This window comes from Somniosus microcephalus, chromosome 17 (assembly GCF_052327205.1).
Source record: "Somniosus microcephalus isolate GS21.2 chromosome 17, FLI_Smic_1.0, whole genome shotgun sequence".
Classification (NCBI taxonomy): Eukaryota; Metazoa; Chordata; class Chondrichthyes; order Squaliformes; family Somniosidae; genus Somniosus; species Somniosus microcephalus.
The window spans coordinates 59,024,202-59,039,861 of record NC_141003.1 but is presented as its reverse complement, the minus strand read 5'-3'; the positions used below and the strand labels follow the sequence as shown (position 1 = coordinate 59,039,861).

General features: G+C 41.7%; 1 protein-coding gene across 4 annotated transcripts in view; it reads left to right on the top strand.

The window, feature by feature from the left end:
* The window catches only part of orc5 (origin recognition complex, subunit 5), a 121,522-nt gene that overhangs the window by 70,578 nt on the left and 35,284 nt on the right, over positions 1–15,660 (top strand). For 3 of the 4 annotated variants that reach the window (XM_086010453.1, XM_086010454.1, XM_086010452.1), the window contains exon 12: positions 11,756–11,803. In XM_086010453.1, the coding sequence (XP_085866579.1) occupies positions 11,756–11,803 (48 nt within the window). Of the gene's footprint in view, positions 1–11,755; positions 11,804–14,250; positions 14,350–15,660 lie in introns of all 4 variants that reach the window. The other variant, XM_086010455.1, reaches the window with a different exon arrangement.

Below are 15,660 nucleotides of genomic sequence, written 5' to 3'. Positions count from 1 at the left end.
TAGACTGGGTATTATGTAACGAGAAAGGATTAATTAGCAATCTTGTTGTACGAGGCCCCTTGGGTCAGAGCGATCATAATATGATCGAATTCTTTATTAAGATGGAGAATGAAGTAGTTGACTCAGAGACTAGGGTCCTAAATTTAAATAAAGGAAACTACGATGGTCTGAGGCACGAGTTGGGTAGGATTGATTGGGGAATGTCACTCAAAGGGTTGCCGGTGGATAGGCAATGGTAAACATTCAAAGATCACAAGGATGAACTACAGAATTTGTTCATCCCAGTTTGGCATAAAAATAAAACAAAAAAGATGACTCAACCGTGGCTAACAAGGGAAATTAGGGATAGCATAAGATCCAAGGAGAGGACATATAAATTGGCCAGAAAAAGCAGTAATCCTGAGGATTGGGAGCAGTTTAGGATTCAACAAAGGAGGACAAAGGGATTAATTAAGAAGGGGAAAATAGAATATGAGAGTGAGCTTGCAGGGAAAATAAAAACTGACTCAAAGCTTTTATAGATACTAGCTGGGAGGGCCCGGCATTACCAAGGCTTTTTTGTAAAACGGCAGTTTACAGGGCTGCGCGGTTGATGGCCGGCTGCTGCCGCTCCCCCGCTCTGTGTCTCGGGCCGAGCGGTTGTCAGGCCCGGCACGAGTGACCCCAACTCACCTCCCGCTCTGGCGGGCCGCCGCAGCTGCCTCGCTCGCTGTTGAGTAAAAGCAGTGAAAAAAATGGCGGCTACGTTTCGGGAGGCTGCAGGGTTAGGTCCCGCCCACACACAGAATGAAACGCCCCCTGTGACGCACCGATTGGTCAACCATCAGGTCACTGAACTGTAGGATTGATCAACCATAACGTCACTCAACGATAATGAGCGGTAGGATTGGTCAACCGCTAATCAGCGGAATTTTGAATGTTTTTTGTATACTGTCCGAACAATTTTTGTCTGGCCAAAAAGTAAATACACCTATGGGACTCCCCTAATCATAAGCTTTCTTTTGATATAACATATGTGTAGGTACGCTCTATAACTTTTGAGTGTATAGCGGACAGACATACGGATCCTATATATAGATAGATGTGAAGAGAAAAAGATTGGTGAAGTCAAGCGTAGGTCCCTTGCAGTCAGAAGCAGGGGAATTTATAATGGGGAACAAAGAAATGGCAGACCAACTAAATACATATTTTCGTTCTGTCTTCACAAAGGAGGACACAAATAACCTCAGAAATAAGGGGAACATAGGGTCTGATGAAAGGGAGGAACTGAAAGAAATCAGTATTTGTAGGGAAATGGTGTTAGGGAAATTGATGGGATTGAAGGCCGATAAATCCCCAGGGCCTGATAATCTACATCCTAGGGTACTTAAGGAAGTGGCCCTAGAAATAGTAGATGCATTGCTGATCATCTTCCAACATTCGATGGAATCTGGAACAGTAGCCATGGATTGGAGGGTAGCTAATGTTACCCCACTATTCAAAAAAGGTGGTAGAGAGAAAACGGGGAATTACAGACCGGTAAGCCTGACATCGGTAGTGGGGGAAATGCTAGAGTCCATTATAAAAGATGTAATAGCAGAGCACTTGGAAAACAGTGACCGGATTGGACAAAGTCAACATGGATTCACAAAAGGTAAATCGTGCTTGACTAATCTACTGGAATTTTTTGAGGATGTAACTGGTAAAATAGATAAGGGAGAACCAGTGGATGTGGTGTATTTGGACTTTCCGAAGGCCTTCGATAAGATCCCGCATAAGAGATTAGCGTGTAAAGTTAAGGCACATGGGATTGGGGGCAAGGTATTGACTTGGATAGAGAACTGGTTGGCAGATAGAAAGCAAAGAGTTGGAATAAACTGGTATTTTTCCGAGTGGCAGGCAGTGACTAGTGGGGTACCGCAGGGATCGGTCCTTGGACCCCAGCTATTCACAATATATATTAATGATCTAGACAAGGGAACTAGATGTAATATCTCCAAATTTGCAGACGACACAAAGCTGGGTGGGCGTGTGTGCTGTGAGGAGGATGTCGAGAAACTCCAGGATGATTTGGACATGTTGGGTGATTGGGCAGAAACATGGCAGATGCAATATAACATGGATAAATGTGAGGTTATCCACTTTGGTGGCAAAAACAGGAAGGCAGATTATTATCTAAATGGCAATAGATTGGGAGAAGGGGAAGTGCAACGAGACCTGGGTGTCCTTGTGCACCAGTCACTGAAGGTAAGCATGCAGGTGCAGCAGGCAGTTAAGAAGGCAAATGGTATGTTGGCCTTTGTAGCGAGAGGGTTTGAGTACAGGAACAAGGATGTCTTGCTGCAGTTGTACAGGGCCTTGGTGAGACCGCACCTTGAGTATTGTGTGCAGTTTTGGTCGCCTTATCTGAGGAAGGATGTTCTTGCCATGGAAGGAGTTCAGCAAAGATTCACCAGGCTGATACCTGGGATGGCAGGAGTGACGTATGAGGAGAGATTGGGTCGATTGGGCTTGTACTCGCTGGAGTTTAGAAGAATGAGAGGGGATCTCATTGAAACTTATAAAATTCTGGCAGGACTGGACAGACTAGATGCAGGAAGGATGTTCCCGATGGTCGGGGAGTCCAGAACCAGGGGACACAGTCTAAGGATAAAGGGTAGGCCATTTAGGACAGAAATGAGGAGGAATTTCTTCACCCAGAGAGTGGTGAACCTGTGGAGCTCTCTACCACAGAAGGCGGTGGAGGCCAGTTCATTAAATATATTCAAGAAGGAGTTGGATATATTTCTTACGGCTAAAGGGATCAAGGGGTATGGGGAGAAAGCAGGGACCAGGTACTGAATTTGGATGATCAGCCATGATCGCGTTGAATGGCGGAGCAGGCTCGAGGGGCCGAATGGCCTACTCCTGCTCCTATCTTCTATGTTTCTACATTGATTTGGGGGTGAGGGGGTGGGGTGAGGTGGCTGGGCCGGGAGAACGTGTGGCAGCGAAGGAAAGAACAAGGAATAGAAGAGGAGGTCCAGCGTGAGGACCCCCCATTATCTCAGATCTGAAACTGACCTTAAATTTAACAAAAATAGCTTGTTATAATTCCATAACTTTTCAAAATTAACCCTCTAAGGACCAAGGAGATACTGCTCCATAATTAAATGTATGGAAAATAGTTAACGAGGTGCTTCAGGACACTACTCAAGCAGTAACTACTTAAGCTAACCTGAAACAAGAACTTTGTGCTTGCACAGCCAATTTGGTCGAGAAATCTTTCCTCCCCTCCCCCCCCCCCCGCCTTGGGCCTTGCTCTGAAGCACACTAGAAATTAAGGTGTAACTGTGATGTTGAATTATCCCAGTGGTATGCAGGAAATATACATGAAGAGTAGTGAGTACTTTCCCAAAAGATAATGCTATTATAGGGGATTATCCTGATACATTCATTGAATATTGTGCAGGCCTTTTTTGGTGTGTGTGTTGGGGGGCGGGGGGAAGAGAGAAAGTTTATTGTAGTGTAGCTCTACATTGTGTTGAAATTATTGCTGACATCTAGAAGCTTAAAGACCTTTTGTGCTAAAACCAGCCCATTCAATAATTAAATTGCTTACAAGCACAACACAAATATAAGGCAGTTCAGAGACGATTCACTAGGTTAATTCCAGAGATGAGGGGTTTGATTTATGAGGAAAGGTTGAGCAGGCTGGGCCTATACTCATTGGAATTTAGAAGAATGAGAGGTGATCTTATCGAAACATATAAGATACTGAGGGGGCTCGACAAGGTAGATGCAGAGAGGATGTTTCCCCTCATGGGGAAATCTAGAACTCGGGGGCACAGTCTCAGAATAAAGGGTCGCCCTTTTAGAACTGAGATGAGGAGGAATTTCTTCTCTCAGAGGGTCGTAAATTTGTGGAATTCTCTGCCCCAGAGAGCTGTGGAGGCTGGGTCATTAAATACATTTAAAGTGGAGATGGACAAATTTTTGCACGATAAGGGATTGAAGGGTTATGGGGAGCGGGCTGGGAAGTGGCTTTGAGCCCTAGATCAGCCATGATCTTATTGAATGGTGGAGCAGGCTCAAGGAGCCAAGTGGCCTATTCCTGCTCCTAGTTCTTATTTTCTTATAATTAAGGTCCTGTCCTTGATATTGATTCCACAACACTAGTCCTAAATTTAGACACTGGTTCCAGTTGGGCGAGTTTGTAATATAATTATTCATTAACCTAACTATGGAATCTAGTCAGTTTTTACATAGAGTACCACACCCTAATTCATAAAATGAATTAGTAAATCTAATGCCATAAAATTCTTCCAATGATTTACATTTTTACTGTATAGTAAATATTAGCATGCCGTTTAATTTAATAATGTTCGATCATCCTGTAATAACTACACACCATAATTCCCAGTTGAAGTGCAGCTTTACGCAGTGCAGATAGGAAAGTGTATACTAAACAGTTGGACACAGGCAAGTCCACTTTTTTAGCATGACTTTTTTTGGATATGTATATTTTTTATATTGTGGCAAACGCAAAATATTCTGCAAAAGTATGACAAAGTAGACGATGAATGAACTATGGTTCAAATGATGGATTCTATATGGCATTGTTAATATTTTAAATTCACGGCCAAAAATAATCCGTATTGATTTAAAAAAAGACAGAAGGGAAAGTGGGATAAAAATAACATATTTGTAAAAGATTATAATTAGCATTATTAATTTAAAGTCGGTCATGTACCCGATGATCCCACTGCAGGAGAAATACAGCATTTGGACCAGTAATTTCCTGTACATCCTCAACTAGCACCAGTAACCCAGAAAATCGTGTAGGAGATAGATATGTTATTAATGTCTAGGTTTTTTTAAGTAGTCAAATTAATTTAATTGGAAAGAGTAATGCTCTTGTAGGTGCAATACGTTATAAATTAAATAGCAAAATACTTCCAGTGTAGTGGTTATGACTGTACTATATACACTAAAACTGTGGGGGGAGAAAAGTTGACAAAAGTTTCATGTTTTAACAAAGCATGTAATTTTTTTAAAATTAGAGATATTTACACTGTAGCTGCAATATTTACTCTAGGTACAGATGCACAAATTATGGAATATCTGCAAGTTTCACCAACATGATTTATTTAGATGACGTACTGTAGAATGTGTTGTCATTAAAATACAAACCTGCTTAGTGATTTAAAATTTTCTTAAAATGGCAGTATTTCTAATCCTATACCTTTTTGTATTTTACTTCTTGTTGGAGCACTATTTACAATACATGTGTGTAATTATGGATGTCGTAAATGTGAATAAAAAAAAGTTATACAACTCAACAGAGTTATAACCAAAATGGAGAAAAGAGTGCATACATGGAGACTTGGGAAGAAGACTTGGGTTTATATAGCACTTTTAACGTAGTAAAACTTTACAGGGGCATCATCAAACAAAATTTGACACTGAGCTACATTAAGGAGCTATTACGATAGATGACCAAAAGCTTGGATAAAGAGGTAGGTTTTAAGAAGCATCCTAGATGAGAGAGAGGTAGAAAGGCAGAGGGATTTAGGGACGGAATTCCAGAGCTTCGGGCCTAGATAGCTGAAGGGGCGGTTGCCAGTGGTGAAGTAATTAAAATTGGGTATGTACAACAGGCCAGAATTGGAGGAGCGCAGAGATCTTGAAGGCTTGTAGGGCTGGAGGAAGCTACAGAGTTGGGGAGGGGCAGTTCCATGGAGGGATTCGGAAACAAGGATGAGAATTCAAAATTGACTCGCTGCCAGACCAGGAGCCAATGCAGGTCAGCAAACACAGGGATGACGGGCGAACGAGACCTGGCACGAGCCAGGATATGTGCAGCAGAGCCCAAGTACATGCAGGGTGGAAGATGGGAGGCCGGCCATAGAGCACCACAACAGTCAAGTCCAGAGGCCATAAAAGCATGGATGAGGGTTTCAGCAGCAGATGAACTGAGGCAGCAGCTGAATCAGGTGATGTTATGGAGATAGAAGTAGGCGGTCTTCGTAATGGAGCGGATATGTGGTCAGAAGCTCATCTCTGTGTCAAATATAACACCAAGGTTGCGAATCGTCTGGTTCAGCCTCAGATAGTTGTTGGGGAGGAGAAGGATGGAGTCAGTGACTAGGGAACAGAGTTTGTGGCTTTAGTTGTAATATTTAGTTTTGGATGTCGGACAAGCAGTGTGACAAATCAGAGATAATGGAGGGGTCGAGAGAGGTGGCAGTGAGGTAGAGCTGGGTGTCATCAGTGTAGATGTGGAACCTGACATGTTTACATATGATGTCGCCGAGGGGCAACATGCAGAGAAATAGGAGGGGGGCCAAGGATAGATCCTTGGCGGACTCGAAAGGTAATTGTGCGGGAGTAGGAAGCAAAGTCATTGCAGGTGATTCTCTGACTACGACTGGATAGATAAGAATGGAACCAGACGAGGGCAGTCCCACGCAGCTGGATGACGGAGGAGAGGGGTTGGAGGCGGATGGCGCAGTCAACCATGTTAAAGACTGCAGACAAGTTGAGAAGGACAAGGAGGGATAATTTGCCATGGTCATAGTCACATAGAATGACATTTGTGACTTTGAGAAGGGCCGTTTCAGTACTGTGGCAGGGGTGAAAACCTGATTGGAGATGTGGCGGTAGTTTACAAGGACAGAAGGGTCAAGGGTGGGTTTTTTGAGGAGAGAGGTGATGACGGCAGATTTGAAGGTGAGGGGAACAGTACCTGAGAAACGGGAACTGTTAACAATATCAGCTAACCTGGGGGTCAGGAAGGGAAGTTGGGTGGTCAGTAGTTTGGTGGGAATACAGTCAAGGGAGCAGGAGGGTGGGTCTTATGGACAAAATGAGCTCAGAGGGCATGATGAGATAGGTGAGAAACTAGAGAAAGGTCCAAGTTCAGTGTGGGGTGGTGCGGGGAGTCCTTGGGGGGAAGTTTGGCCAGTGGGCATGGGGAAGGGAGGGAAGCGGCAGTGGCAGCTGAACAGATGGCCTCGGTCTTTGTGACAAAAAAGTCCATGAGCTCCTCGCACTTCTTGTTGGAGGTGAGGGTGGAGGAGGCAGAGGAGAGGGGTTCAAAAAGATGGCTTGTAGTGAAGAGGGTTATCCTTGCGTTCCAGGATGATCCTGGAATAGTGAGCAGTTTTGGCAGAACAGAGAAGTAATGGGATAAAGAAAGTACACACAGGAATTGGTGGGAGAGTAGACATCATCGAGAGAGGACCTCACATGAGAACACAGATGACTGATGATTCTTGAAGAAAGGAATGCACCTTATCTGGTCATTATCACATTGCTGTTTATGGGAGCTTGCTGTGCGCAAATTGGCTGCTGCATTTCCCACATTACAACAGTGACTACACTCCAAAAGTACTTCATTGGCTGAAAGTACTTTGAGACGTCCGGTGGTCGTGAAAGGTGCTATATAAATGCAAGTCTTTCTTTTAGATAGTTGGGCAAGCAGATGATCAGTACAGACAGACGGGGATTGGTGTGTCGAATAAGACAATATATCCCATGTAAGAAATATGCTAGTATAGAATTGGTCAATGAATAGAACAATACAAAAACTTTACACAAATTTTATGTATGGATCACCATTGAGTCGTTGAGAATGTACTGTAACACTATTATATTCTACCCTACTCCAGAATCGATGATGTGAAACAAAATAGTGCATTGCCTTACCATTCACCATAAATATTGTGAAAAATCATCACAAACTCAGGGAAAATCAAGCTTTTTGGTTTCAGTAGTGGCAAATGTTGATATTATAGGTAGTGATAGTACAGGAAAAATGCTCAAGATCCCCAAATAATTTTCAGACTTTCCAGCCATTTTTTCCAAACTCTTGAGGTTACTATCTTGTACCATGTAAGGTGATAATGAGGCACTGCTGAATAAACAGGAGCAACATAGTCTGAGTGCAACTAATTTTCCAAGTGTCCAAACAATTAATCCTGGCAGAATATGAACGTGTTTAATTTCAGTGCGGAATTCTAAACTGAAACTGTAAATCAGTTTATTTTAATAGTTTCAAAATACTAGTTATGTCTACCTAAGCAGCATGAGATGTTTAAATTATTTGATTCATTGTATGATTACTTTGTGCTATGTGTGAATTAAAAGTTGCACTTGGGGAGATGTCAATAGTGTATTCACTGTTAAACAATAGCAGCAACTTGTATTTATATAGCGCCTTTAACGTAGTAAAACATCCCAAGGCGCTTCGCAGGAGCGTTATAAAACAAACTTTGACACCAAACCTTATAAGGAGATGTTAGGACAGATAACCAAAAGCTTGGTCAAAGAGATAGGTTTTAAGGAGCGTCTTAAAGGAGGAAAGAGAGACAGAGAGGATTAGGGAAGGAATTGCAGAGCTTACGGCCTTAGCAGCTGAAGGCACGGCTGCCAATGGTAGAGCGATTAAAATCGGGGATGCTCAAGAGACCAGAATTGGAGAAGCACAGATATCTCGGAGGGTTGTCGGGCTGGAGAAGATTAGCGATAGGGAGGGGCGAGGCCTTGGAGGGATTTGAAAACAAGGACGTGAATTTTAACATTGAGGCGTTGCTTAACCGGGAGTCAATGTAGGTCAGCAAGCACGGGTGATGGGTGAACGGAACTTGGTGCGAGTTAGGAGACGGGCAACAGATTTTTGGATGAACTCAAGTTTATGGAGGGTAGAATGTGGGAGGCCGGCCAGGAGTGCATTGGAATAGTCAAATCTAGAGGTAACAAAGGCATTGATGAGCATTTCAGTATCAGATGAGCTGAGGCAAGGGCAGAGTCTGGCGATGTTACGAAGGTGGAAATAGGCGGTCATAGTGATGGCACAGATATGTGGTCAGATGCTCACCTCAGGGTCATATATGACACCAAGGTTGTGAACAGTCTGGTTCAGCCTCAGACAGTTGCCAGGGAGAGGGGTGGAGTCAGTGGCTAGGGAACGGAGTTTGTGGCGGGGACTGAAGACAATGGCTTCGGTCTTCCCAATATTTAGTTGGGGGAAATTTCTGCTCATCCAATACTGGGTGTCGGACAAGCAGTCTCACAATTTTGAGACAGTGGAGGGGTTGAAAGAGGTGGTGGTGAGCTAGAGCTGGATGTCATCAGTGTACATGTGGAAACTGATACTGTGTTTTCGGATGATGTTGCCAAGGGGCAGCATGTAGATGAGAAATAGGAGGGGGCCAAGAATAGATCCTTGGGGGACACCAGAGTTAATGATGCGGGAGCGGTAAGAGAATCCATTACAGGTGATTATCTGGCTACGATTAGATAGATAAGAATGGAACCAGGCAAGGGAAGTCCCACTCAGCTGGACCACGATGGAGAGGCGTTGGAGGAGGATGGTGTAGTCAACCATGTCAGTGGCTGCAGACAGGTGGAGAAGGATGAGGAGGGATAGTTTACCTTTGTCCGTCACATAGGGTGTCATTTGTGACTTTGATAAGAGCCGTTTCGGTACTGTGGCAGGGGTGGAAACCTGATTGGAGGGAATTAAAGCACGGATTTTAACAATCTACAATGGTTCAATTCATTTATCCAGTAAGAACATAAGAAATAGGAGCAGGAGTAGGTCATTTAACCCTTCGAGCCTGCTCCACCATTCAATAAGATCATGGCTGATCTTCTACCTCAACTCCTCCTTCCTGGGCTATACCCATATCCCTTGATTCCCTTAATATCCAAAAATCTATTGATCTCTTGAATATACTTAATGACTGAGCATTCACAGCTGTCTGGGATAGAGAATTTCAAAGATTCACAACCCTTTGAGTGAAGAAATTTCTCCTCCATCACAGTCCTAAATGGCAAACCCTTATTCTGAGTGACTCCTAGACTCCTCAGCCAAGGGAAACATCCTCCCAGCATCTACCCTGTCAAGCCCTTTAAGAATGTTATATGTTTCAATGAGATCACCTCTCATTCTTCTAGACTCTAGAGAATATAGGCCTAGTCTACTCAATCTGTCCTCATAGAACAATCCCCTCATCCCAGGAATCAGTCTAGTGAACCTTTGTTGCACTCCCTCTAAGGCAAGCATATCCTTCCTTAAGTAAGGAGACCAAAACTGTACACGGTATTCCAGCTGTGGTCTCACCAAGGCCCTTTACTCTTAGCCTTTATTACAAAGGGATTGGAGTATAACATACCATTTGCTTTCTAATTGCTTGCTGTACCTGCATTTTAACTCTGTGATTTGTGTACAAGGACACTAAGGTCTCTCTGAATACCAACATTTCCCAGTCTCTCACCATTTTAAAAAATATTCTGCTTTTCTATTTTTCCTACCAAAATGGATAACTTTACGCTTCTCCACATTATATTCTATCTGCTATGTTCTTGCCCACTCACTTAACCTGTCTATACCTCTTTGCAGCCTCTATGCATCTTCCTCACAGCTTACTTTCTCACCTAACTTTGTATCGTCAGCCAACTTGGAAACATTACACTCTGTCCCCTCATCCAAATCATTGATATAGATTGTAACTAGCTGAGACCCAAGCACTGATCCTTGCGGTACCCCACTAGCTACAGTCTGACAACCTGAAAATGACCCGTTTATTCCTACTCTGTTTTCTGTCTGTTAACCAATCCTCAATCCATGCTGATATATTTACACCAATCCCATGAGCCCTAATTTTGTGTAATAGTCATTCTGGCCTGGAAGAGCCCAGATCTGATTTCTTCAATCTGCGCTGGATTCTTCTTTGTGGGAGTGTGTAAGAAGTGTTCCAGCCGGTGAATGCAGGGCTGGTTATAATGATGTACAAAATTAGTCTCCTGTTTGCATGTTGTATAAGATATAAATAGTATTAGCATCTTCCTCAGATGAAAATAGTGTTCAGAAAAACTGCCTGTCAGGTAAATGAGCTTGCTTTTAATACCTTTTATTTTCATTGGGTGTGATATACTGAAAGCTATTTTAATAATGCAGAATAGTACATGTTTGATTTGCTAATGTAGAATTTAGCAAACATGTTAGTAAAATAAAAAGGATCTAATGCAAGAGAATATTTTATTGTAACTTAAAGAATTAATTACTTCTGAAGTATAGGCACTCTTGCAATGTGGGGAAACGCAGCAGCCAATTTGTGCACAGCAAGGTCCTGCAAACAATAATGAGATAAATCACCATAAAATGTTTCTTCTACCCAACATCACTTTTGTTCTTTAGAGATCAATATTGGCCAGGAGACCAGGAAAACTTACCCACTTGTCTTTGAAAAGTGCTGAGATCTCTTGTATGTCTTTCTTAGACAGCAGACAGGGCCTCGGTTTAATGTCTCACTCTGTTAGTCTCGATTATGTGCTCAAGTCTTGGAGTAGGGCTTGTACCCGCAACCTCTGACTTGGAGGTAAGAATGATATCATTGAGCAAAGGCTGACACCTTGGTTGTAAAATATTTTTGACTTGCACTTAGTATTTATTTGGCTTTTCAGTTCAAAGTAGTACTTTATTATTTGTGAAGGATGATTTAGTGTGTACTTCCAGTAAACTTTAGTTTACTGGAATTTGTATTGATGGGGAATTATAATTCTTGGTAATGTAATCTCCTGTTTTAATTGGAAATTGTATCTCGTCCTGAGGGTAGCTGTTGAATTTAGCAACTCTTTTGGATTTACTCCAAAGCAGTTATAACCACAAATTTATGTTCAGGTAAAATAGATTTATAATTTGAGAAACAGTATTGTAGATGTCTAATCACTTTGTAGATCAACGCAATGTTTTAACTTTTTTTCTTTCTCCTTCATGTTTTATTTATAGCATCATGGGAAAATTAAGAAAACCTCATTTTTGAAGAAGCACGAAAAGGTGGGTATTGATATTGAATGTTATATTTAAGTTGGGTTGGACCCATATCTGTGCCTCAACTTTTGTTACTCAATGGCACCAGTTTTACAAATGCTGCAATTTATTAATTGATGTGGATTATTTCAAAGATAGTACTAATTTAATATATTCCATAAAGAATCATAAAATTGCTGGCAAAACATGCTTTATTGTCAAGAAAACTGATCAGATCTTCCGTGATGAAACCGCACATCGTTCCTCTTTAAATTTTACATTGTTTTTTATACTGGTTGAGTTGTTTCATGTTTCTCTGCAGGAACATTCATTGAGTCTCAGCATGGTTCGATTTAGACAGTATTACAAATTTTGAGCATCAAGCTATTTTGTTTGCAGTAGAACTAAAGGGATGGTTGGGATCTTCCATACCTTTCTTTTGAAGTAATGTTTCATTGCCATTCTTTCCAGTGCTTGTGGTAGGAATTGTTTTCCTACCTTCCCTTTTCATATTGACATTGCCCCCTTCGAAGGAGATATATTGTGATATTTCTGGGGTTGCATTTCATGTAGGCTTCTGAGAAGGGGTCTTGATTGCCTGGACCATTTTCAGCCATGGAAGTGGATGGTGCACATTATTGTTCTGCATATGCCCAATATAGCTGCTGTAACTACATATTTATTGATGGGACCTTTTTAAATCCCACTGCTGGTTGGGCTGTGAAGAAAAAAGAGAAGACCGAAAAAGCTTACATTATCAGATTTTATAGTGCATTGCATTGTTTTCATAGAATTATAAACAGGGAGTGACATTTTCACTACATGGCCACAGCCTTTTATTGTAGGAAATACTAACCTGCTTGGGTTGCAGCATTTGCAATCATTGGAGAGATTTTAGGACCCAAGGAATTAGTCAGTACATTGGAAATTACAAGTCTCATTGTCAAATCATAAGTGTCAAAAGACGTGCAAAATCGTACTATCAGCTTGACCTATTTTACTTTCATGAGACTTGGTCTCTTTAATAAGACAAAGTGGAAACAACACCTCTCCGTTTAAATCCTCAGTATATTAAAGAATGCCTTTTTAGTTAGTCATGTTAACTAGGACACTTTTTCAAGCATCTGTTTCACTGCAGGTCCAAAAGGGTTCCATAGACAGTCTACAACCAGCCAGAGATTATTATTTCTTCAGTATTTTGACCCACAGCATATCTTTCAAAATACAGCCATAGCTGGTTAGTAGAAAAGTGTTTTCAACATTCCCATTCATGGTTGGTAAATCTCATATCCCAATTTCAGCACCTATGAATGTAAAAGCCATACATATAGTAAACAGTGCTCTGTTGGGGAAATCCATTTTCTATCTTTAACATGCATTTCTTGCACTTTTTATTCTGTGCTGTGATCCTTAGGAGTGTTAGGTTTCATAATGCACCATTTGACCAAATTAAATGTTTTCACCAAAGTTTCCTGTCAATGTAGTGGTTATATTATTGGACTAGTAATCCAGAGAATGAGAGTTCAAATCCCACCAATGGCAGTTTGAAAATTTGAATTCAGTTTAAAAATAAATAAATAAATAAATAAATTTAAAAAAAAACAAATTTTTTAAATCTGGAAGTAAAGGAAGAAGAACGGCTATCAGTAAAAGTGTAAAACTCAGCTGGTTCACTAATGTCCTTTAGGGAAGTAAACCTGCCATCCTTACCCAGTCTGGCCTATACGTGACTCCAGTCTCACATCGATGTTAGTGATTCTTAACTGCTCTCTGAAGTGGCCTTGCAACCCACTCAGTCGTATCAAACAACTGCAAAGAATATCACACACACTGCAGTGGTTGAAGAAGGTGGCCCACCACCACCTTAACGGAGCAAAGAGGGATGGGCAATAAATGCTGACATTGCCAGGTACGCCCACATCCCAAGAATGAATTTTTAAGAATCAGTTTACCACACTGCTGATGTTTCTCATCAGTCACCTGCCCAATGAATCCACATGCTAGTGGCCCAACAAACTACAAGCGGGCCGTAGAAACAAAAGTAAAAGCACAGCATTTTCTGACCCAAAGTGCAAAATTATGATAGAAGAATTTAAGCTTCCTGTATCCACAAGATGCATACTTACTTAAAAACAAATCATGGAGATGTGGGAGCCAAGTGGTGAAATTAGTCAAAATTAAAATGACTCGCAGTGGATGTAACTGAAAGCTGGCAAAGAGGAATGGATATGAACTGGTCAAATGTCAAAAGTAAAAGTCATGTTACTTGCTGGAAAAATGGGCATTCCATTTGATCCCTCTAACAGCTGGGCATATTGCATAACGCTGCATATACAGAAGCTCACCTAGCTGAAGACAGATGCTGATATGGTGTCTTGGTCAACTAATATTCTGCCTTCCTTCCTTGATGTATATGCAACCAAAGACGTATGCAACTGTGATGGCACTGTTACGTTTTCTTTTTTTTTTTAAAGATAAATCATCTGGCACTCTTCCCCTCTAGAGATAACACTGCAAGTACAGGGAACAGAAATGGAAACGCATTTCTGTCCTGCTTTGCGCCATAATGGCAGGTACAGACAAAACAAAGTTTCTAATTATTGGCAAGGGCAACGAACCACATTGTTTTCATGTTGATCTTTAGCCAAGTGCAAATTAAATCAAAGCAATTTCCATTGCTTGGACAAGGGTGGCATAGTGGTTAGCACTGTTGCCTCACAGCGCCAGGGACCCGGGTTCGAATCCGGCCTCGGGCGACTGTCTGTGTGGAGTTTGCACATTCTCCCCGTGTTTGCGTGGGTTTCCTCCGGGTGCTCCGGTTTCCTCCCACAGTCCAAAGATGTGCGGGTTAGGTTGATTGGCTATGATAAATTGACCCTTGGTGTTAGGGGGATTAAATACGTGGGGTTACGGGGATAGGGTGGGATATGTGTCGGTGCAGGCTCAATGGGCCGAAATGGCCTCTATCTGCACTGTGGGGTTTCTGTGATTCTGTGAACTCAAACCATATTTTACAATTGACTGCAGCGGATCTTGTGTCTGCAGGTGTTCGAAGTCATGGTCATTATTTACAATTGCTCAGCATAACCATGTATTGACAAATGCCAAACTAACTTTTCTACCTCCAACGCGTCATTGATGCAGCTAATCGATCCAGGATTAATTAAAACCTTGAAACAGCATGACGAGAGTAGAATGGTAAATCAAGTTTTGCATGCCATTGATGATTGAAGTGACTGCATAGGATCACAACTGGCGAAACAGATTACTCAGTTTACATGCTGATTCCTGTCTGCGGTGCACTGAAACCTGCAACTATAAAGAAATATTTTTCAAAAGCTGACTTTTTAACCTGTACCTAGTGTTGGAGTAGTGGGAAATTCAGAACTGCCTGTGGGAATGATAGTTGAAGAATTTGATAAACTGACATTGACAACACAGCAGAGTGCACTGGACCTGCGATTGATGTTGATGTTTCAATCTGCGATTGTTGGTAGGAATGATGCTAAAGTGGCAGAGAATGATTAGGATGAAGTCTGCCAACACTACCAACAAGAACAACACTGGATTAACTCTACAACTGCCTTGAAGTTCCCCAGTTTATTGAGAAGATTTTGGGTCTTTTAACATTTTGCACATTGAACAAGTGCCACTAGCTGTCTCAGAATTTGAGACAAACCAAAATAACAGGCTTTATTGATACATTTAGTTAAAGTTCAAGTAATGAACTTTTACTGGTTTTGCTGTTCTTGTTTTACAATGTTCAAACTGTGAAAATATTTTAAGGCTTACAGTGAAGTTAGTTGCCTTTAAAGTTCTTGGAGATATTTCTATGACTTTCCCACATTTTTCGATCTTGTCAAATGCTCTGCCATTTTTAACAA